The sequence below is a fragment of the Miniopterus schreibersii genome (assembly GCF_964146895.1).
Source record: "Miniopterus schreibersii genome assembly, chromosome: 4".
In the NCBI taxonomy this organism is placed as follows: Eukaryota; Metazoa; Chordata; class Mammalia; order Chiroptera; family Miniopteridae; genus Miniopterus; species Miniopterus schreibersii.
In genome coordinates this window covers 86,850,590-86,875,321 of record NC_138105.1, presented here as the reverse complement: position 1 = coordinate 86,875,321, position 24,732 = coordinate 86,850,590, and the positions used below count along the sequence as shown (strand labels likewise).

The 24,732-nt window shown below is 46.4% G+C and overlaps 1 protein-coding gene across 4 annotated transcripts in view; it reads right to left on the bottom strand.

The window, feature by feature from the left end:
* Window positions 1–24,732, bottom strand: part of CYFIP2 (cytoplasmic FMR1 interacting protein 2) — a 101,084-nt gene that overhangs the window by 7,135 nt on the left and 69,217 nt on the right. For all 4 annotated transcript variants that reach the window (XM_081136327.1, XM_081136329.1, XM_081136328.1 and 1 more), the window contains 5 exons: window positions 21,591–21,734; window positions 20,042–20,132; window positions 18,820–18,950; window positions 4,427–4,499; window positions 3,885–3,979 (listed from right to left, as the gene is read on the bottom strand). In XM_081136327.1, coding sequence (XP_080992453.1) covers window positions 3,885–3,979; window positions 4,427–4,499; window positions 18,820–18,950; window positions 20,042–20,132; window positions 21,591–21,734 — 534 coding nt within the window. The remainder of the gene's footprint in view (window positions 1–3,884; window positions 3,980–4,426; window positions 4,500–18,819; window positions 18,951–20,041; window positions 20,133–21,590; window positions 21,735–24,732) is intronic.

Here is a 24,732-nt window from a genome sequence, read left to right as displayed (position 1 = left end):
AGGGATTCCTAAACCCTGGAGCTGGCTCGAGGGTTAGAGCAGGGCACTAACTTTATAAACCTGAGGGTAACAGCAGAAAAGTCTGGTGGTAAGTAGAGTCTAGGAGCCATCAATAGAGGAACAGTTTTAAAGAGCTTCAATATACCCATGTAATGAATGAAATGTTAGGGAGACACTGAAAATACTGAGATCCTATGAAGAATATTATTGCCACTACTGTGCTATTACGACTACTAGCTCATACTCCTGAGTGTGTAACACACCAGGCCCTGCTCTAAGCACTTGATAAGTACTGACTCCATTTATTCCTTACACCAACCTGTGAAGTATGTGCCATTATTACCCCCATTTTACAGATGAAGAAGCTACGGTTCAGGGAGGCAGCCAGTGATGGGTACAGTCAGGATCTGAATCCTGGTAGATCTGTGGGTTAAACTGTTAAGCTAATAGAGCAAGTTGCAGGAAAAGATGCATACTATAATCCTATTAAAAGGCATCAATCACACACGCCCACAGACAGACACACACAACTATATGTGGGATATGTGGAAAAACATTTTAGAAGGATTAACATCAGTTGTGGGAGCAGACGGGCTTGGAGAAGTAGGTGAGATTTTCACTTTTTACTTTAAATACCTCTGTACAGTTGAATGTGTTACAATGAGCATATGTTACTCTTAAAATGTGCCACCGAATTCACAGAATTATTTCCTCCAGCTAGAATTCCTCTGACTGTTGTAAATGGTCTCTATTAATAATGTAAACTGGCTTTTCATCTGGCATCTGGTTATTGCATCTCCGATCATCCGCTGGCTAGACAAGCACAACAAAACACAATACGGTCTGCGTGATGAGTAAAAATATCTAGCGGTAGAGCCTCAAAAGCCATGTGCAAAGTAAGATAGATAGATAGATAGATATTAAAATCTAAGGTCAAAGTAAGGTCTCCAGATCTACAGACAGAGGTAAAGAGGGCAGCTGCTAGGACCGGGAGACCCACAGGGCACTTGTGGGACTGGCTCCCCAGATGGTGGTCTCCCGGAGAGCCTGAGCTAATGGGGGCAGGCCAGCCTCAAGAGAAGCTGGGCCCCTGGATGCCTGTCTGTGCGAAGGCCCTCATACCCTCCCGAGTACTCCATCATCATTCAGAGAAGCTCTCTGCCAACCGGAGCGATGCAAGCTGTAGTACCCTGTTCTTTTAACTTGCATTTCACTGATTCCTGGGAAGGCTGAACAAAACTTTCTCTAATGTTTGTTGGCATTTATATTTCTTTATGCTGTCCGTTTCCTTTCACATGCTTTTTTCTTTTGGTGTGCTTCACAATTTCTTTTTGCTCTGAAAAAGTATATTATAGACTATTTGCTGCAAATACCCCCCAATTTTACCTATTTCTTTTCTATTCCACTCGGTGGGGGATTTCTCTCTCTCGCTTTCTGTCTTTCTTTTCTGAGTTAATAAGGGAAAAGGAAAGGCACCTGGGAAACTGTGGGGAAATGCAGTTCTGCATGCAGAGCTCTGATTACATCTAGTGACCTTTGGAGGGGAATGACATCTCGATACTCCTTTTTAAAAATATAATTCTTTGTGTTTTTAGAAGTCTTTCACTTATTTATTCATCATAATGACCATATAAGGCAGCTCAGCTAAGGAGACAAAACAGCTATTAGACCATTTTATAGATGGGAAAACAAAGACTGAGATATTAAATGTCTAGCATCAGGTTATGTGACAATTCAGGGGTGAAGCTAGGACGAGGACTCCTGTCTCTTGACCCGCCAGAGTGTTCTTTCCATGACAGCACCTGGCAACACATCAGGTCACCTCAATTTGTTCCAGAAACAAATGCAAATGATGCAAGTGTTAAAACCTCCCGACTTTAAATATGTAGAATTGCCCTGTCACCGACCTAGATATTACATGAGGCCCCTGAACCCCACCTAGCTCAGAAGTTAATATTTTGTTAACTTTTCTTGGGTCTGCAGGACAACCAAAGTTTTAGGCTCCTCCTTGAGGGCCGACAGATTTATAAAACTGGCATTTCCTCTCCTGCAGACTGTCTAGGCTTTTGTTTATGAAATACTCAGCGTTTGACAAATCGAGATTTCTACTGGTCCCCAGGAAATGCTGTTCAGCGGAGCAGGGCAAGAATCCAGCGCTCTAAGTGGAAACACATGCCACAGCCTGGGTGCGAGGGGCCGGATTCCTGCAGGATGACACCAGCGTGGGGCAGACACACTGATATGGTGCCGGCCCGGGGGATTTCTCCCTAAAAGGCAATCTTTAGAGGAAGTCCTCCGTTCAGCCCCCAAAAGGCCAGGAAAGAAAATGTGCGTGCTGCACAGTGCCTGAATTCTCCGTGGGATGACTCAAGGAACCCTGCCCGCTGAGCGTTTAGTCATGTTTCCAGGAGGAGGTGGGTGGCATGCAGGGGGTCTGGCTCATCAGGGTGACACCTGGGCAGATCGGGCTCTGCAATTTGCTCCAAATACTTGCCATGTTTTTCGAGAGAAGAGGCTGCCTTCTGTATTTGCCTAGGGTGTGAGTCTTCAGACTCGAGCTTTTGCCACAGCAGGACAGGGAACCACAGGAATGCGAGTCCAAGAGGGATCTGAATCCTAAACCTTTCAACAGTGAGCTTTGGCGAACAAAACCAACCACCACGGCTCGTCTCCCTGTGGTGCCCTGTTTCTCTCCTTCCTGAATTCCATCCCCCCACCCAAAGATGCAGATTGCTCCAATCAAGTTGGCAAGAGGCGGCACGTGGATCTCCTCGTGTCTCTCTCCCTGCTCCCTGTGTCGTCTGTGAGTCGTCTGAAGGCAGGGGGTCCTGTCTTATCATCTCCATGTTCACAGCCACTGGTGGGACTGGTTTGTAAAAATTAGGTTTTTTTTGTTTTTTTTTTTTAAATATATCTTTATTGATTTCAGAGAGAGGAAAGGAGAGGGAGAGAGACAGAAACATCAATGATGAAAGAGTCACTGATCGAGCCCGCAACCCGGGCATGTGCCCTGACCGGGAATCGAACCCTGATCGCCTGGATCCTAGGTCGACGCTCAACCGCTGAGCCACGCCCGCCCGGGCGTGTAAAAATTAGTTTTAATGACAGAATTCACACATGAGTTCTGGCAATATTAGAGCATTACAGAGGGCGCTGAAGCCTTCTTTGATTCCCACTCCCTGCGTCTCATCTCCTTCAGAGGTTATCACCCTTTTGAACTAAACGTGTATCTTTTTCTAGGAAAAGTTTTCCTTATATGGTTTGTGTGTGTGTGTTTAAAAGAAATACAAATGGCATCAGGCTGCCTGAACTGTGGTGCGACCTGCTTTATTCGCCTAACCAGGGGTTTGTGATCGGCCCACACTGATGCTCCCAGGTCTAGCTTCCCCTCTCCATCATTATATAGAGCACTCAGCATTCAGATGACTTCACCACCTTTTGTTTGGTCAACGCTGCACGGATGACATTTAGGTTGTTCCACTTTTTGCTTTAACGAACACGGTGACAGTAAACACCTGCGTTCCTGTAAGTCCCTTTCTAGGAAAGATGCGCAGACGTGGGCTGCTGGCTCACAGGCCGTGCAGAGCTCTAATTCTGAGAGATACGGCAGCAGGACTGTGGGTACCTGGCAGGGCGTCACGGATACGTGCCCCACTTCCTTCTTTCCTGGCAGGGCAGATACAGGGTGTCGGAGGGAGAACTCGGGCCTTACAGTAGCATACCTCACCCCACGCCTGCCCCGCCACTAACAGGCTTTGGGGTTACACATTCTCTTCCTCTCTCGGGGCCTCAGTTTCCCCACCTGTGAAAGGAGGGGGCTGGACCAAGTGCTCTCCCTCTCCAGTTCCTTTTGGTTCTCACAGTTGATGACAGAAGGATCATACCTGAGGGGTCCCCAGCCGCTCTATCAGAGGGACCAGGTGAAGCGGGGCGTACTTGGCTTCCAGGCGTTTCATCCGGACCTCCAGGCGCTCCCCCTCTGTCAAGGAGCAGTAGGTAGAGCATGAGATTCAGGTCACACGGGGGGGCAGGGAGGCTAAGGAACACTGGGGAAGGGACACTCTCAGAGGACCTGGTGAGGTATCTGCATTCTCCTTGGTTCTGGCCAGTGTAATGAAGACTCAATACAAGGACAAATACTATATTCTGTCTGTCCAACAGTGGAATCATCTACGTCACAGGGTGATGAGTTTCCCATCACTCGAAGGATTCAAATCAAGGCTAGAAAGCAAGAGACTAGGGATGTTCTAGAAGGATGAAGAAATAAGACCTGGAGTATTATTTCAAATTCTCTCCCATTCTGTGGCTATCTAATAGCTGCTCGAACGTTCTTCCTTTCTGACTGCAGATCTGGGTTTATTGGGATTAAGTGAACATGACGTTCAAAATCAAATTGGCTATTCAGCTGCTGTTAGTGGTTTCTTACCTTTGATGTAGACTCTTGGCAAGATGTTTTGGAAGGGTGCAGCGTGGAGCAAATCACAGACTTCCTCCTGAGACTGCAAAACAGAGATGGAAGAAAAGAAAGAAAAATACATTTTCATTTTAAACCAGGAAGGATGTTCGTTCCTAAAAGTTTGAGCACTGGAGTCTGTCAGACCTGGGTACAAATCCTGGCACTTCTACTTGCTAGCTGTGGGATATCAGGCAAGTTGCTTAACCTCTCTGAGCCTAATTATTTACCTGCAAAATGAAGATGCGAACAGCACCTATTTTAATGGGCTGCTGTGAGGATTAATTGAGAATGCATAACTCCATAGCAAAGTCCCTGGCACATAATGAGTGTGCAACACATTTTCATTATAATCTTATAAGGAATTCGCTGAAGAATTCAGATGAGTGACAGTGGGATCAAGCAGAGAATATGGGCCCCAGGCTGTGTTTGTCTGGTTGGTTGTGAGGCCTGTGGGCTTAGAGTAGGTATTTGGGCCAACCCTCCAGTTCACTAATCCAGGATGCTGCTGACCTCGTAAGTTGGGAAGGGATCCCTCCTTTTCTGTTTTTTTGTAAGAGAAAGTGTGGAATCAATATTACTTCTTCCCTACGTGTTTATTGGAATTCACAAGTGAAACCATCTGCATCTGAAGTTGCCTTGGTTAGGAGCCTTTTTTTTTTAACTAGGTATAAAATGTCTTTAGTAGACAATGGACTATTCAGGTTATTGATTTTTCTGAGTGAGTTTTGTGTGTCTCAAGGACCTGCTCCTTTTATCTAAGTTTAATTTATGGACATAGAGTTGCTTGTAGCACACCTTTATTATGCTTTTAATATCTGTAGGATCTATAGTGATGCCCCTATTTCATTCCTGGTATTGGTTAACTTGTGTCTTCTCTGTTTTCTCTTGGCGAGTCTGGCTAGAGTTTTATCAATTCCATTGATTTTTTTCCTCAAAGAATCAGCTTTTAATTTCATGCATTTTTCTCTATAGTTTTTGTTTTCAATGTTACTGATTTCTGTTCTTGTCTTGATTATGTCCTTCCTTCTTCTTGCTTTGGGTTTAACTTGCTTTTCTTTCTCTAGTTTCTTATGATAGAAACCTAAACACTGATTTAACAACTTCCTTTTTAATATAACATCCAGGCCACTCTTGGATACCTCCAGTAATCAAGAGCTCAGTACTCCTGCCCAATTCATTTTTGAACCACTCTAATGGTGAGAAAGTCTGATTCTGTATTAAGCCGAGGCTGCCTCCCAGTAGTCTGCAATCAAGATCCTTGCTCTGCTCGTCAGAGTATCCCTGAAGGTGTTTCTCTAGACAGTATCTTTAGTCTTCTCTTTCCTCCTTTCAGGAAGGAGCATCTAACAGGAGTTCCGCGTCTCCCTCCACTTCCCAGTCTTTACTTTCCCCCACAGCAAACAGAAATGCCATGCCCAGCTCCACAGCACTGCAATGGCCCTGGCAAAGGTTACTGAGAACTGCTCTGCCAAGTTGAATGGATACCTTTCCGTTCCCATCTCATGGCATCGCTAATGGATTAGGCACTGTCCTCCCTCAGCCACTGTGACGAGTCCTGCGGCCTTCTGTCATTTCCATTTCTCCTTTTTAGACTTTTTGGCAGGTGTGACTTCTAACCACCCCTTAAATGTTGGTTTCCTCCAAGGTCCCACTATTTTTTTCCTGCTCAGTTTATTCTACCTGGTTTGTTTCCCCTACTCCCATGAGTACAAGCGTCGCCTTCAATGCATCAACCCTATTTCCAGCCAGACTCCTCTCTCACGCTCGACTCAGGTGTCCCGCTGCGTGCTGGCTCTCTCCACTTGGACGAGCCACAGCCCAGCATTTCTAAAGCAGGCTTCCTTTTCCCCCGGTCACCTGGGGTTCCTTTGCTCAAAGAATGGCACCATCATCTCCTTATCTGCCCGAGCCTAAAACCTGGGGCTGGTTTTCTGTCTCTTCTTCATTTCCCATCACCAGCTGGTCCTCATGCCTCCTGATTCTCTCCATGTCTCTCCACACTGACCACAGTGCTACGATCTCCTTAAGGGCAGGGATGCTGCCTCGGTATTGGATTATTCCCGGTGCCTAGGACATAATAGTTTCTCAATAATTTTTATTAAGTGAATGAATATTTGTTATCCCTCATGTTTCTTAGATGAATAAGTGGATGCACTTATCCACATGACTATCCTCCAGATACAAGAATGCTATTACATCCATTCATCCGACAAGTACATACTGAGCACGAGGCACTGTTCTAGGCTTTGCAGATATGATGTTGAACAAGTTAGACTAGATCTTAGCACTTATGGAATTTACAGCCTAGTTCATAGAGACAGATAAAAGCAAGTAAATAAGTCAGGAAACTTCACATAGTGATAAAACACAATAGGGTAATAGGCTAGAGAGTGACTGGGAACGGAGAAGGGGACCACTTGAGAGAAGGTGGTTAAGGAAAATCTGCTTTGGGAAGAAGACATTTAAATAAAGAATGGAGTGACGTGAGGGAGTCAGCCATGCAGATATGAGGTAAGAGCATTCTAGTGCAAAGGGCCTGGGGCAGAAAGTCAGCTGGAGTATAGTGATGCAAGGAATCATAGCCCAATCGGAGGCCCTGAGAGTAGGGGGGGACCAGTTCATGTGGGGCTCACTGGCATGATATGAAGCCTGGGTTTTACCTGAAGGGCAATGAGGTATACTACTGAAGTATTCCAAGCAGAGAATTGGTACACATAACCCCACTGCCAATTTTTCTTATCTTTCTTGTTTTCTTCCAAAATTGATCTTGGGAGACACTTAGGGGATGGAATACTAGGAAGAAGGCTCCGGGCCCTCTACAGCAAGAGCAATGCTGCTGATTTATTCCATGATGAGCTTCCACTTCTGATTTCTTCAGGGGCGATGAGGGTTCCATTTACCGCCTCTGCACGCCACCAGCGCACCGAGTCCGCAAAGTGCAGGGCTCCAAAGGTGCCTGCGGGGAGGGGGGTTGATGCTGGCACGCTTCCTGTGTCTTCTCCACCTTACAAAGCCTGCTAATTAAAGTGAGGAAAGGGAAGGATGTGGTTCCCTGGTAAAGGCGGGAAAGCACTTGCCTGGAGCTCCCAGAGGATGAGCTATGTGGCCAGTTGCGCAGGGACGTGGCCGCATACTCTGCAACACCTTTTGTGGAAGGTGTCTGCTTGCTGAGGTCATGGCGATGATAAAAGTGTCCAGTTCAGTTCGGAGCACACAAAGGCCCGAGTCAGGAATCCAAACAAGCGTCCGCTGTGGGCGCTGATGCTAACGGCTGACCTCCCTCTTGTCCAATCTTAAAGGATCCGCACTTGGCCTTTGACTCTGCCCAGGAACCCACCTGGCACTGGCATGTGAAGTCCACTGAAAGTGTGTTTCTTCCGCACTTGGGCCCTTGGCGCCCCCTGCTGCAGCCAGGGCAGCTTTTTGTTATCTGAATGCGCTGTCTGTGGGCCCATCACAGAATTTTCACCCTCTCTTTGGAAGGCTCCCTAACTGGTCTCTTTCCCCGCTTTGCTTAGTTAGCTTGCACTCTTCTTTCAAATCTCAATTCAGCATCCTTCCTTCCTGGAAGACTTCCTTGAGCCCCTCAATACCTCCTTCACCATGCAGGTTCTTTGTTTTATGTCCTCAAGGAGCCCACTTCTTTTCTCTTGCAGCATTTGAGCTCAATCTGTATTTTTCATGCCTATGTGTCACTATTTGACGAATGCAACCTTTATGAAGGTAGGGACAATGTCCATTTTTGACCATATTTTATTCCCACTAATCGTAAACACAGTGCCTAATAGATGGTAAATGCTCAATAGGTATGTGGAACAAAAGTTGAATGTCTGGAATGTACAGGAATTGAGACTTAGAACAGACTCTCCTATTTTTACAGGGGCCTAGATGTTTCCCCTTATTACCAAGGGAGGTATTTCCTCTTGATGTTACTGATTACCCTGCATGAGCTATGTGAGGCATTGCTAAGAAATGCTCCATGGAGTGAGATTTTCAATAGTTTATTTTATATTTTCTATCCCTCTCTTCCTTTCTCATTTGTTCCTCCTAGTATGTATTTACTCAATTTTTGACACTGAACATATATTACTAAAAAAAAAAATTAATGTAAAAACAACAAATAAAACCCTTCTGGAAGTAACTAATTCTTCTTAACTCTAAAATAAGAAGCTTTTGGCCCGGCCAGTATGGCTCAGCGGTTGATCACTGTTAGATTTCCGATCAGGGCACATGCCCGGGTTGTGGGCTCGATCCCCAGGAGGGGGCAGGCGATCAATGACTTCTCATCATTGATGTTTCTATTTCTCTCTCTCTCCCTCTCCCTTCCTCTCTCTGAAATCAATAAAAACATATTTAAAAAAAATAAAATAAGGAGCTTTTGGGGTCTGATGCTGGAATCAGAGGGAGGGAATCCTAGCATGCCACTTGGTCCAGCAGGGAACAATATCCACATAGGTTTAATAATGTAAATAGTGTATGTTTTTATTTTGTTTTCTTCTCTCAGGCTATATTTGATAAATCACAAGCACAGGACGAAATACAAATGTTACAAAAAATATAGCTGTGAAGATATAAAACTAAAAGCATAGCTAGCAAGAGGTAGGAAGTGGAAGTATTAGGAGTGTTAATTTTCTCACCTTCCATGGAAAGGCGTCAGCATACCAAATAATGTTACTAAAAGAAGCAAGAGGGGTGTAATGTAAGTGTATCGTTGCAGATTACATGGGAAAACAACAGAAGTAATAAGCAATATAATTAAATATTGAGAGGAAGAGTGGGGAGGGATGCAAAGGAGCTAAAATTTCCTCTTTCCAACTAGGGAGTCAGTAAGTATTGTCTAAAGTGGCTAATTAAGGAGTAGGGGTCAGCCTCCCTCCTATTATTAAGCATTATGGAGATAACTAGAAGAACATAGAAGAGAAATGATGAGAGTGGAGACTGGGATGCAGGCGGGCAGAGGTGCAGGCGAGCCAAGAAGGGTGTTTTCCATCAGAGCTCGTCTATATTACTTGATTTGTTTTCAGGTGCAATTAAGGACAATTTAAATGGAACAAAATGAAGAGGTTGAATAAAACAGTCTCTCAGGGTCCTTCCCTAAGAACTGAGAGTCTGTAACAACATAATTGCCTTGTGTTCCAGGGAATGAGAGCAAATGAGTATTTACTGAGCACCAGGTACCAGGTGCTTCACACCCATTGTCTGCCTTGAGCCTCAGAATATCCTGTGAGGAGGTTCCTGGGATCCCCATCCTACAAGCGAGGACATGGGGGCTCCCAGGAAGGTGAAGTTCCAGGAAGGTGAAGTTCCCAAGCCAGGTCAACACAGCGAGAAGGAAGCAGTGGGGCCGACACTGAGGCCCAGGGTCATCTCACTTGGACACCCATTGCTTTTCCATAGCACCCCATGCAGCCCAAGACTTGGGATGCTTAAAATAGTACCCCGCTCCCCCATTTTACATACATGTGATGAAAAAAATGTAAAATTATCAAAAACAGAAACAGGAGAAGATTACTTAAAATCTCGCCACCTCGGAAACTTTTCAGCCTCACTCATATCTGATAGGATCGCGTCCTTTGTTGCTTTATTTGCTGGGCTTTTGGTCATAGCTACTAGCATTCTTTATACTTAAAATATTGTAACATATATATGCAGTCTGGCCATCTTCTAGCCAAACTAGATTTTAATGAAGTCTACGACCTCGTGGGGGAAGACGGCCAAGGACACCTGTGGCTGGGGAATAAAACAGGATGGGTTTTAGGCGCAACAGAAGTTGCCAACAGCTTGGCCAAGGGCTCTGGAGATAAGGAGTTGAGAGACACAACAAGTTCCTTGCAGAGAACAGGCATGTGGTGAAAGGACTGCTGAATACAGAGCTGGGAGTGACTCAACGGTGGCTTTGAGACGGGCCTGAGAGGACAGGCAGGAAAGGAGCAACAGGGACAGAGGGGATAAGATCGAGGATAAGATTGCTGGTGCCAAGACAGCAGGAAATCCTTTGTGGGCTTGTGGGGGGGAAGCTGACAGGGCTGCAGGCAGTCAGGAGCCAAGGCCCTGGGGTCTCAGGGCCCAGGCAGGAAAGGCGGGGTCAAACACTCCCCCCTGCGGGAAGAGGAGGGGAGGGGGCTCCTGGTAACTGGGGCCTGCTCGCTAAGCTCTGGCCACTTTACATTCATCGCCTCACGTAACACAAAGACTCCAAGAAGTAGGCATTTAGCCCCAGCATTTTTCTGGGGCTCAGAGAACTGCATCGCTTCCGAGTCTCACAGCTACCACGTTGAGAGGCGAGACTGGAATCCAGGATTCGCGAATCCAAAGATGACGCCCTCTCCAGCAGCGCACGTGGGGGTCAACCAGACACATCCCCCCACCCCCCCCTTTGCCTCTTGATGCCGCTTTGGTCTTATCTGTGTGATGGTCTCTAGACTCAGAGACCATTTCTTCAGTCGTGAGGCACTGCGTATTTATTAGGGTATTTATTAGGATATTCGTAAACACAGTAGTGCTGCTTCCTAAATGAAGAGACGGGTGACGGGGAGCTGAGAACCTCACAGGATTCTCTGGCTCCATCTGTCAGTGGCCAAGGGGCCTACAGGACAATCCTCTTTCCCAAAACCAACCTCACCTTCTTTTTCCTCAAGTTTGTATTATGAAAAATGTTAAACAAGTAAAACACTTGAAAGAACAATGAACATCCTTACACCCTTGATGTAGAGCCACAGTGAACATCTGGCCCTGTGTGCTTCGGCTCCACATGTTTTACTGAATCGCTTGAAAGTAAGTTAAAGCTACTGCATTACTCGGCTTTAAATACTTCAGCATGCAACTCCTACGAACAAGGACATCTTCAGTACTGTGATCACAACACTCAAAAAAATCCTTAGCCCTGGCCAAGTAGCTCAGTTGGTCAGAGTATCGTCCAGAGACACCAAGGTTGCGGGTTCGATTCCCGGTCAGGGCACATACAAGAAGCAACGAATGACTGCATCAGGAAGTGGAACAACAAATCGATCTCTCATGCGTGCGCTCTCAAAATTCATCAATCAATAAAAAAGTTTTTTAAAATTCTTAATATCGTATAATACGCAGTCAATACCAAAATTTGCTCCGTTTTTAAAACATTTCCTTTATAGTTTTTTTTCCCGAACTGGGATCCAACCACAATGAGTTTTCTAAGCTGCACCTACCAAGTACCACAGTCAGTGCTTAGGATTACCACTAATGCATTATGGTTATGAGAGAGGTAATCATTAGGTGATTAATAAGGACTGAGGCTGAATGTAAAATTGCTCTTTGCCAACAGAGCAAGTAAAAGCCAAAAAGCTTTTGGTCAGGATGCAAAAATATTTTATTGTAAGGAACCCACATCAAAATTCTTCAAAGGATGAGTATTTTATTTTGGCACTGACTTCAGTCTTAAAAATGTCTTTTTCTGTTTCACTTAATTTAAAACTGATAGACCATCAAATACCACAAAACCTCATGTTCCCAACTTAGTCCATGAGGTTAGCTGGGGACTGATTTCACTTGGCTAAAGGATACCATGAAAATCCAGAATTCATATTTTATAAAAACAGGGTCACTGTGATTCTAGGCATGTCTGGTTCATGTAGAACAATAGACTCTACCTTTAGGCTCTGTCTCTGGGGGAAAACAATGTACCACTTTAGCTGATGTCCTAAAGGTAATCATCAAAGCAATCTCGGAATAGTATTTTCTTAAATAACATTTTGCTCTGAGTTTCGAGTCAGCAAAAAGACAAATGACACTAATATGCATGTCGTATGTTTTTATCTTTGTCAAGTGAGTGTGGAGAAATGAGCTGGCAAACTGGAGGTCACCCTCCCACAGGAATCCCCTCCGGTTTTCTGGCGAGAAAGGCATGGGGGGATGGGGCCTGACCCGAGAGCCCCGTGGCCTGTTTTAAACATTCCCTTATATGGATGCACATAGACGGACAGTGCCCGTGTTTCCTGCATACTAATGTTAAGCCCTGAGGATACAGGGCCTGTGGAACAGGCAAGAAATTAGGCTTCTCACATCCTTGTACAGACTGGACAAGCTGGAGCTTCCGGCCCCCATGTGGGGCTCCAGGGTCAGTGGGAGCTGTTGGAGGTGTGCTCCGGGTGCCCCTGCTCTGTGGGCCCCTCCCTTCCGCCAGCCAGCTCTCTGCAGCCCTGGCTAAAGAAATCAGTAATTTCATTTTATCTGATTCTCTCTCTCTCTCAGATCTTGCCCACCAATCTGAGCCTCACTTGTATAATGTTATACATTGTTATGTCTCACCTCCATCCCTTCCCCTCCCTCCTGAATTGTCAAAGGGAAAAAGAAGTATTATTCTGTTTGGTCAACTGGGAAAGATCCACAGCAAGAAACTGGCCTAGAAGGTAGGCCCCACCCCAAGTGCATGTCAGTGTCTTCCAAGGTTGGCATCTCCCAAAGGGAACGAATTGGGGGTAGAGAGAAATGGTAATTTCGTAATAGTGAGTCCCGCAGGGAGAGAGCTCCTGCCTTTTCAGTTTCCTGTCAATCTTTCTGACAACTTTAATGAGAAAGTCTCCATTTGCCACCTTTCCTAAGAGCATATCCCAATACCTCTTGAACGTGTGCTGAGCTCTGTTTTAACAGAGGGAGGGAGGAGGCGTCAGGGCAGGGGCCTGGGCGGGGGGCAGCAGCTGGAATGACACTACCTTGCCTTCTTTTGATTGAACTGATAATTCTGGTTGCTTTCTAATGGTGATAAGAGACAATGAGTTTTTAATGGAAGTGATATAAAGTTTTCCTTGAAAATAAGTTTAAGTTAAAAGGTAAGCTAATTGAAATAAAAATATTACATAAGAAATGGGACCCGTGTGTGGTCTGCAGGTACAACAAGAACTGGGGCGAGCACAGGGCAAAGGCTAAGTTTTGGAAACAGCAGTTCAAGGAGACCCCCTAGGTCAAGGGCTCTCCATCCTGGCTGTACTACTCTGTTTGGCGAATATCACTTTTATGACTGAACAAAATAAAGACATATATATGAGAAAATAAATATGCTGAAATGTGGAAACATCTGGAAGGCCTCCTCTGGAAAGTGGACAATGGTTATCATAAAGTTTTTTGTTTCCTTCTTCCTGCTTCTCTGGGTGTTCTAGTTGTGCAACACAACAAACAAAATTAAAGAAAAGGGACTATAAAGTGGAAGCAGGAGATAACGGAACCAGATGTAGAGCTGGAATTAAAACAAAAATAAAAAAAGAAAACCAAAGACAAACAGCAATCTGCACAGCTCAGCGGAGCAGCTCTGTCTGTGCCAGTCGCAAGGCTCCTGGCTCTCGCCCAACTCCCGCTCTAGCTGAACCCCCCGGAAGGTCGTCTCCCTCTCGGTGCCTCAGTTTCCATTCTGTGAAATGGCGGATGGCACGAGATGGGTGGTTCTCAATAGGGGGAGCTTTTGGCAGGAATATTAGGCAGTATCTGGAGACCTTTTCAGCCGTCACAGTGGGGAGGGCGCTACTGGCATCTAGTGGGAAGACCCCAGAGGTGCTGCGTGAGCTCTTACAATGCACAGGATGGGTCCCTACAGCAAAGGATTATCTGGTGACACCAAAACGTTAATGGTGCGGAGGTTGAGACACCTGGCCTGGATGGTCTCCGATGGTTTCCCCAGATCTGACCTACACTGGATTCTATGAGTTTGGGCCCAGACTCTCCTCATGTCCTGTAAGAGAAGCAGTGCTCTCATGACCGACCAGAGTGTGGCTGTGACCCACTTAACTACGAGGGGGAGAGAAGAAACAACAGGGCCAAAGGTAGGAAGCAGTCTCAAGTCCTGGGTGGGAGGCCCCGCAGTAAAAGGCAGATGTGGAAAGGCGATTTCCTCCCCAGGGACTCAGGCCCTCCCTCCCTCATACGAATGAACAGGGCCCTCTCCTGGTGTGTGTCGGCGTAACAAAGGGCTGATGGCTCGAAAAACCACACAAAATTTGAATAAAAATATGTGACTGTGGAATATTTCCCTAATGACCACCTTATGATTTCTTGATGGAAAAAAAATACGAGAGGAAATACTAGTCATTAATAACAGAATTTCCTTTAAAAACATAACAGACTTATAAATAGGTACTTAAGAAATGCTGACTCATTTCAGATTAGACTCAAATATTTAAGAGTCTGACACAGCCAGACCTTTTGTGAACACCTAATGAATGACAGACACAGCATGACCACTGCAGAGTACGGAGAAGGTCTGTTCAATCAGTGGTGCTGGGATATCTTGGCAAGAAATGAAATTGGATTCCTACCTCCCACTAAACACAAACATCAGTTCCAGATACATGGATACTCTTAAAGGCCTGTTACTCCTTGAAAGGCTAAACTCTCAAACTTTTAGAAGAAAACATATCTTCATGACTTTAGAGTAGGGAAGACTTTTTAAATAAGTCCCAAGAACACCAGCCATACAAGAAGAAAAAAAAGATAAATACACTAAACCTTAGGAACTTCTGTTCATCAAAAGACAAGCTGCAGGAGTATATCTGCAATGCATGTATCCACAATATATAAATAACACCCATAAAGCAATAACGAAAAGATAATTAAAAATAGGCGAAAATACTGAACAGCATTTTGCGAAGAGGCTATCCAAATGGCAGCACCATAATGGAAAGAGGCTCAGTATCAGTCACCAGGGAAATAAAAACCATAATGAAATATCACGACACATCCACCAGAATACCTATGGTTGAGAGAATCAAGCATTCATGAGGATGTGAAGAATTAAAACTCTGATACTTCGCTGATACAACCACTTTGTAAAACTGCTTGGCAGTATCTCCTGAAGCTAAACATAGGTCAACACATTGACTCAGCCATTGCACTGCTATGTATTTACCTGATAAAAATGAGAGCATCTGTTCACCAAAAGAAACACAGAAGGGCATTCATGACATCATCATTCATAATAGTATCAAATTGTAAGTAATTCAAATGCCCATCCAAAGTAAAATGGACACTTGGATCTATGCAGTGAGAATACTACATAATCTGTATATTACGGTGTCTACATTAGACCTTAATTAAAAGCACCAAGCCAACACCTTACTCCATAGGTATATGGGGTTCTGTACTAATACTGCACCCCGAATTTTAAGAAAATTTATAAGCACCTAACTTAAAGAAGAAAATATACCTCTGTCTAAGTAATCACCTTTTCAATTTATATTCTCCCCACCTACAAATTAATGATATATTAATAATCTATTAAAAACAAAAAGGCTAGCCACAGAATGAGAGAAGCTATTAGCAGAATGTACACCAATGTGGAGCCCACCACCAGAAAGAACCCCGCAGATGTGTTAGAAAAAGACAGAAGACACAAAAGAAAAATGGGCCAGACTTCTCACTTTGTGCTTTTCAGTATCCTTCCAGTATATAACAGTTGTGTCTGTTTTTTAGAAAAAATGATTAGTATATACTACTTCTATTTTTTATATTTACTTTTAGTTCAAGAATACTACATGAATATGCTTTCCTTGTAAAATATCAGATACTCCAGATAAAAGCGAAGTCCCTAGTGACCTTTAATCCCGGTTCCTTGCCTGGATACACAGAGAAAATGACTAAACTATTAGGCTTTTTTCTAGTTTTTTAATGCAATATCCTTTCGTGGGTTTTAATATTTTTTGTTTGTTTTACATGTACGGCACCTTGTCCTGGGACTAGCCTTTCCACTCAATACCACGACTGTCACCCTTGTGCATGCTGGCAGGTACCATTTCAGTACCTTACCCTTTTCCCTGCTTCAGAGTCCTCCAGAGACCGGACGCGCCACAGTTCACACAGCCCTGCCCCGTGGGAGGCCGCTGACTCACACTTCTTCCTCGCTTCCTTCCTTTCCTTTCTTCTCTCTTTTTGCTATTAGTTCCTCTCTTTAATGAGAACAACTGATGACACTTAAACAGTTATGTAATTTCAGCTTCATAAAGTAAAAAGCTCCAGAAAGCTCATGCCTCATTCTAATGTCAGAAAGTGTCTTAGCTTGGGGACTTCCCCAGTTGACTACGTAGAAAGCAGGGTGCACAGCTTTGGGGAGCCCCGACCTTCACTATGTGCCTGTCTCCTCCCCTCCAGGACTGGGGATGGTGCTGAAAACCTGTGCCTTCGTTTTCCTACCTGTGCTGCTGATGTGCTCTGTGACCTTGGGCAAGTGGCTCCCCTCTCTGGTTCTCTATTTCCTCACTTATGAATAGAGGGGGTAGGAACATATACACTGTTGGGGTCTCTCTCAGCTCTGAGGGTCTTTGATCCTGAGTGTCCTATTGTCCTCAGTGATATACGCACGTGACCACCCAGAAAGGGATGCCTGAGAACAATTTTCCCTTTCCTGGTAGCCCCACCCACAGTCTACCTCTCAGGGTCTGCACAGGGCAAGCCTGACTGATGCTCGGGAGGTACAAGCAGCAGACACCCAAGGCCTGAGCGTCTCCACCTCCACTCCTGGTGCCCCTGGGGCATCTCATCTTCCCGAGGCCCTGAGCAGAGCAATTTCCCACTTATCTCATCCCCACGACTCCTGAAGCTAAGTTGCCATGGCAACCCAGACCCACTGAACCACGTTAAAGAGCCGTTACTATAAAGAGGAGCGCTTAGCTGTCTTGAGAGCCTACTTAATGGGGAACAGAGAGGCAATTACTCCCCCTGGAGGGAGAGCAATCCTGCCCGTTTCAGACTTTCGGGTGTGTACATGTCCCTCCCGTGCAGATGGGGACCCTGAGGCGTGGACTGAGCGGCTGACCGACCACCGGGAGCGAGAATCTTCTCAGGCTCTCATTCTGAGCTCTTCTTCTCCCGGCCTCTGCGCCTCTCTGCCTTCCTCCTTCCCAGCCCTTCCTTTTCCCTCCCCTCCCCACGTGCCTCCTGCCTGCAGGATGACCCCTGGGTGGGACAAATGCAAACAGCATCCACTCATCTTCTAGTCTGTCTTTCTCCCAGTAAATCAGGCCCCCTGACTCTCCATGTCACAAGGCCCCGGTGGCCTGGGGACTGCGGCCACCTGCTTCTCCCACCTCAGCTCCTACCTGTCCCCTTACTCTTCACTGCAGCTCACTCCAGGGGGCCTCTCTTTTCTTGAAGACGTCAAGCTCCAACCTCCCCCGACACCCATCTCTCTGTCTGTCCTACTTCCCTGTTGAGTGTCACAGCGCGTACACCACCTGCATTCACGATCTCTGCTTGTTTTCTTCTCCCATCGCCTCCCTCTCCGGAATAAAAATAGCAATAATCTGTTTCTCCTGTCCCTGGCCGTCTACCCTCCACCTAGACCTGCACCTGGCAACAAGCGCTCTCCAGACCTGTTGCTGAATGCGTGCGCAGAGAGAAGTGCGGGAATGGACGCCCGTATCCCCGCTGGGCCTGAGGATCGAGCATCCTCACAGTGACACCTCTCCCCATTTCTTTCCACGGCCCCGGCTGCACTGGTCACCCCACGCCACCGGCAGGGCTGGGCCACCCGTGGTCACCAGCCCTGGAGAAGAGCAGGGACAAAGGGGGGTGTACTGGGAAGGATGCGGAGAGCACCGCCTCTGTGTAAACCACGAGCACTGGTGAACGTGGACAGACAGTCTGGGAAAAACTGGCTTGTTCGGTGTGGTCCCGAGAGGTGGACGTACACGGAGCTTTTGCTCATTAAATGACTCTGACCAATTCTTTCGTTCTTATGGTATGTACTTGATGTGCATTATCTCCTTGAAACCTTTAATTACCCTGCAGGGGAGAATCGCTATCTCCCATCACAACAAATGAAGATAACCCGCGTGCTCTTCCCTGAGCCTGGAGCCTGTCCCCGGCTCTCCACCAGGCGAATTCTGGTCATTTTGCAGGTCACATACTCAGGGAAGTCTTCCCTCACCCCCAAAACCACACCAGGTTCTCAGTTCTATGATCCCACTAAACCCTGCACTTGTCCCTCATATCACTTACTGTGATTGTGACCACATCACTTCTGTGTAAATACTGCTCAATGTGAGTCTCCCCGCTCCTGTCCAGGACATGAGGTAGGGACTGGCTACTGCTGTGTCCACAAGGGCAGCACCTGTCTATGGCAGCCAAGGAGTCCTTATTTGTGTAATGAGTGACAGGAAAGTTAAGACTCCCAGATGGCCAAGGTCCTGTGGCCAGTGAAGGTGGGTGGGGGTGGGACCTGCGTTCCTCCTAGCACTTGAATAGTTGAGTGGTCAGTGCTGTGTGACTCGGAATGGAGGGGTACAAGCCCCACACTGGAGGAGCATGAGTCTATGCTGCAGGTGCAGGGGGGGTGCCTCATGAATCTGGTTGGGGTGGGGCGGTCCCTCCCAGCCTGGGACGCCCCCCATTGGCTCAGGACTCACCAGAGCTTGCTCTATAAGCAGGCAGAACAGGATGGCGTTGCCCACTTCCCTCAGGCTCTGGAACACGTCTGTTTTGAGCTCCGCGTACTCAATGATGTCCTTCAGCTGATGGTGGAAGAACTCCAGGATCCCTGGGGGGTAAAGGGGGATAGTCAGCGGGAAGTTGACGCAGCTCAGCTGGGTTCATGGAAAGCGCCAACTGAGCAGTCACCCCAGACCTGACTTGGAGACAGCAAAAAGTCAAACCTGCAGGCCCAGGGGTAAGATTTCCTTCAGGCTCAGTACTAGAGAAAGATCAGGAGGCTATTTCCAGTCTTTTGGGGAACAAAACAACACACACAAAATGAGCAGCCCTGGGTCTTTCCCAGTCCCTCCAAAAAGTTACCTGAATTCCTAATAATGACAGGCATGAACATTTATTTATCGGTGTTAGATACTGTGCTAAGGACTTTATCTGGAATACCTCATTTAATACACATAACAATACCATGAACTAGGCACTATTACTCTCATTCTCAGATGAGGCTCAGAGAGGGTAAGTGGCATGCCCAGAGTCACACAGCTTAGTATGTGGGGCAACTGAGATTGAAAACCAGAGCTTTCAGCCCAGCCCTTTCCTATTGTGAATCACACTGACCCAGCACTTAGCATCTTAGTTTTTAGAAAAAAAAAACACAACACACCAGGTGCCACACTCTTGGGTTTCCATCTTTCTGGATGCCCCAGGACCCCACTTCAGTCCCTACTCCACTGACTATGAGGAAAGGAAAGAATCATTTCTCTGCCCAGAGGCTGAAAGGCAAAAACTCCTGCTTCCTGATTCACCTTAGAAATGCCACTTGGGGCACCAGCTTCCTCCACCTGGGCCAGTGGAGGAAGGAATCCTAGAGGTGCTGAGCTAATGAAGACCTTTACAGGTAAATCTCACTCTCATGTTTGTGGTCCTCTTATGGCTTCCCAGCAGACCTGTGAGGCAGGCCCAGCAGGCATCATTTACCTTCGCTGATGGAAGAATACTACTGCTCAGGGGCATTAAAAATGGTTCGAGGCTATCTAGCTAGCTAGTGGTACAGGAAGGATGCAAACCCAGAGCTCTGCCAGCTCACTGGCATGTTAGAGAAGCAGACACTCCAAGGCACAGGGCTGGAGCCCCCTTTCCACCATGGGAGGGGTTTGCATTAGTTTCCTCTCTCTACCCTTGCCCTGGTTCCCCATCACCAACCTGGGGAGCCATACTCATGCCTGGGCAAGCGGCATATCTTGGGCATCACTTCGATCAGTGTTTTCACGTACTGGAGAATGGTTCCCTGGAGCTGAGAAAACAAGAGTGCAAGATGAAATAATCCATCGTTGCTCATGGGCGCACCGCTGGGCTGAACGTTGGGCGACTGAGGTGGAAGGGGGTCCTGCTGAAACCTGTGGGTAAGTGCGGTGGACTGAATGTGTCCCCCTAAATTCGTATGTTGAAACCCCAATCCCCTATGTGATGATATTTGGAGATGGGGCCTTTGGGAGGCTATTAATCATGAGGGTGGAGCCTTCACAATGGGATCAGTGCCCTTATGAGAGTCATGAGAAAGATGATGTCTCTCTGCTATGTGAGGATACAGCCAGAGGGCAGCTACGTGTGGACTTAGAGGAGGGCCCTCACCAGAACCTGACCATGCTTGCCCCAACTGTGGACGTCCAGCCTCCAGAACTGAGAGAAATAAGCATGCTATTTAAGCCACCCAGTCTGAGGTATATTTGTTATAGCAGCCTGAGACAGTAAGGTTCTGCCACCTGATAGGATGGAGCAGGCTGTCCCCTAAAGATGGGGAGCAGCGCCAGTGCCCTAAGGGAAAATGGGCCTTTTAAGACAGAAAAGGGAGCTTTCTCATTACCCCCTGGGCTTACAGACTTTAAGAAGCACAATTTCTAAGCATGGTGTCCTTCCTGGGGCTGGGGTGCTTACATGGGACCCAGGCTAAGTGGGGCCGGGGAGCTGTGGGGACTGAGACACAGTCTCTTATTCAAGCAGGGAAACCCACAGCAGTTATCCCACCTGTCCCCAAGGCAGACGTCTTTAATCAGGGACCACATTTTGCTGTTTAACTCTGGATTTAGCTTCACAGTTCATAATCCATGGCTCCACACAGCTGCTACCATAGAGCTGGAGTAAGCCAATGAATCCTTTTTTATTTCTCTTTTATCACCTCAAATTTTCAGGAAAATCTTGTTTCAATGTTCCAGCCTTGCTTTGACAGGGTTGTGGGGAATTAAATGAAGGTTTGGGTGACCATACTTGGGTCAGAGACAGAAGAGTGATAAAGGGATACAGAACTTGCTAGAGGCCGGTGAAGTACTGGTAACGGTATTTAGCAAGAAATCCTGAGGGGAAGAAGTGTGGTGATTGGTTAGGCATGTCTTCCAGGGGCATGGGAGGCGAACATGGTAACACATGTGGCATGGGTTTGCCATGCTGAAATTAGACAACTATGAGCAGTCCCCAAAGGCCAGCATCAGGATTGCTGAGTTCAGGCATCAAGTACAAGGAGTAAGCTCCAGGTCAGACAATGAGAGGCACAGTCACAAGTTAGAAGGAGCACAGAAATATAACAGGGCGACAGGTAAGAGGAACCAAGGGGTAAGGGCAAAGGGCTCCCTGGGCGATTCTGACAGACACAGCTGAAGTGTCCTGATTTCACAGGCCAGGTAAAAAGTGACAGCAGATCTCATTCCTATCAACCCCACTTGGGCACGTGCCCGGCCTCACTGCGGCTTGTCCTCACCAAGCTCTTGACAATCTTCAGCAGTTCCTCCATGACCACGGCGATGCCCTGGTAACCCAGGAGTCTGCAGATGGTCTTGAAGTGAGGGGGCCCCACGAAGTTCCGGTACGAGCTGTAGATGTGGCTGTAGGCGATGTTGAGAGGCTGAAAGAGAGGGTGTCCAAATAAGTGGCTGAGCACTGAATGGGCGGATGCTGGCCTGCATCCGGGGTGGAGATGTTTTGCTGATAGAAAGGATGGAACCCTGACGTCACTTGCAAGCTCTCGCGGGGGACCCTGGGGAATATGTTTGCAAGATGCTGGCCATAGAGAGAGGTGTGGTCAGTGGCCACAGGATGAAGCAAAGGTCACTAGATGGAGCAGTGTGTTCCCCAATGGAAGGGGAGAGGGAACTTAAATACCATCTCCAATAGGGCTATTGGAAGTTTAAATGAGATAACAGATAGAAAACACTGAGCTCTGAAACTCTGGAAACACTCATTGCAACCACAGCCATTTCTATCGCTTTGTCTGATAATTTATAAGTAAAGACTGGGGAAATACAGCTTCCTGGTCAAATTTCCCCCAGCAGTCACGATGCTCTGAATGTAAGGGGGGCGTGCACACGTGGGGTACAATTCTAAACAACAGTGATGTCCCACATGGGAATGTAACAGAGGACATAGCTGGGACCAGCTGATGCAATGCACCCAAAATGCAGATTTTGCTTAATATTTACATTATAAAGATGAGAACCGTCCAACAACAGACTGCTGGGTAGAGGTCTCACTGCTGTAAGCCGTTGGGTGGAGGCTGAGAAACATGGCTTAGGGTTGCTAGAAGGGAGCCTGCCTGGAGGTGAGGGTTGGAAGAAATGTGATTAACGTTCCCTTCAGAGGTTCAAGCTCCAGTGAGGTCTTCCTGGATGCTCATCTTTCCTAGCAGTCTTCTTAACTCTCCCTCACACCCTAGGAGCTTCTAGTACAAAGTTTTCCTTAGCACTTCCTGGCAACCACAAACAAAAAAATATGTAGGATTCAACAGTCCTCTCCAGTTCTAGACAGAGGAGAAGGAGAATTTTGGAATTGTTTTACCACACACAAGAGTTTAAAAAATACCCGTTCTAGGCCTGCTCTGTGCACACAGGCAGCCTCTTGTTGACGTACTTACATCAGTCTTGGATTCTGGTCTAGACCAGAAGTTTAAACCTCAGCCGATGATCCAAGCCCAGGATGGACCAGCGTGAACTGAGCAGAAGTCAAATCCTTCTAAGTGAACAAGCACCCCTCAGCCCCCGAATACACCACACCCATGCAAGAAGAAACACACATACATGCGAAAAGTACATGCGCACACACCCCCGGAGGGCACCCCTCTGACCTGCTGGCTCAATAGGAGGCTGGGCCCTATTGAGAAAATGTGAGAATATGGGAGCCTGGGCATTTTCTGAGGTTGAGCAAAGAAAAACAGGAATGCAACATGACTTGAGACATTGGAAACTTGCTACAAATCTCTTAATACTGAACCAATCCTGCTAACTGACTTAGGTTACAACCCAAGGGCCTATCTTAGAAACGAAATACAGTTAGGATGGCTCTCTTTTACTATCAAGCTAAACAAGCTTGCACCATCCACACTGCACAGAATAGATAATTTTATGAGATCTTAAATAAATAATCCTGATTCAGGAATTAGAGCCATCTAATTAATGTGTGACACAGATATGCATTCTTTCTTTAAAGGCAAAAAGTATTTTAAGGAGAGAAAAAAATATAGTGAGTTCAATCTGGCAGATCCTGGGCACTATATTGTCTGTATGTGGACTTTTTAAAAACCGTGGTAAAGCACACATAACATAAAAGCTACCGTTTCCCATTTTAAAATGTGGTATATGGGCTTTTAGTCCTTAGGCCTCTATCTTTCACCAGACAGTAAACAGGGCCAGCCACCTCAAACAATGAGACCTACTTATTTAGCAAGCTGAATTTGCAAGCGATTTCTCTCTCTGTTTTCTGGAATCACAATTGCTGTTCTCAGAGATCCCAAGAGGAATTAAAACTGTTTCTAATTTCCTGTTTCAGTTACAATTTCTCTAATGTTCCTGGAGCAATCTGAATACCATCAGCCCACCAACACAAACACAGCTCTCTAATTTGGTTCAGAGAGTGAGCTGCAGCTCAACTCTGAAATCCCTGCAGGTAAATGAAAAAAAATAGCAACACCACCAAAGAGCACAGGGTAAGATGCATAAAGGACTGATAAGTCCTGAGGTACAGGTTCGAATCCATTCTAGGGCATGGGGAAAACTGCTGATGTGTCTGTCCCTCCCTTTTTGACGTGCAGTGAGCTGTACGGCTGGGTCCCCAACATCTGGATTCCTTGTTGGTCTACTCAGCTAAGAGGCTGAAAGATTCAAGGCAGCTGCTGTAGAGACCTCAAGAAACGATGCTCCCCCTTTCTTGTCTTACAAATTAAGTCCTTTGGAGAAGGAAAGAGAGAGAACAAGAACCAAGCCTTCCTGTTCAGAGGTACCAAATCAACACTAACGCTACATTTTTGGAGGAAACCAATATCATTCTCCTTTTTTATAACTAATATAATAATGATGATATAAAAGTGTATAATGCTTCTCTGCTTATGAATGTTTTCCCCTAATAATTCTTTCCTAACTGCCCAAGTGCATTTGTTTTCTGTGGCTGCTGTAGCAAATTATCACAAGCCGGGTGGCTTATAGCAACAGAAATTTATTCCCTTGTAGTTCTAGAATCTATAATCCAAAATCAGTATCACTGGGCCAAAATCAGGTCAGCAGGGCCACGCTTCTTCCAGAGACTCTAGAGAAGAATTCGCCCCTTGCATCTTCCAGCTTCGGGTAGCAGCCAGCTTTCCTTGGGTTGTGGCTGCGTTGCTCCAATCTTCCAATGTCTCCGCTGAGATCTGGGCTTCTCTGTAGGTGTGTAACCTGTCTCTACCTCCCTCTTATACGGACACTTGTGGCGGCATTTCGGATCCATCCTGGTAATCTAGGGTAATCTTCCTATCGTAAGATCCTTCACTTAATCACCTCTGCAAAGCCCCTTTTCCCAAAAGAAGTAGCGTCCCCAGGTCCCAGGATTAGGACCCGATACCTTTGGGGGCCACGGCGGGCCTACTATACTAGGTG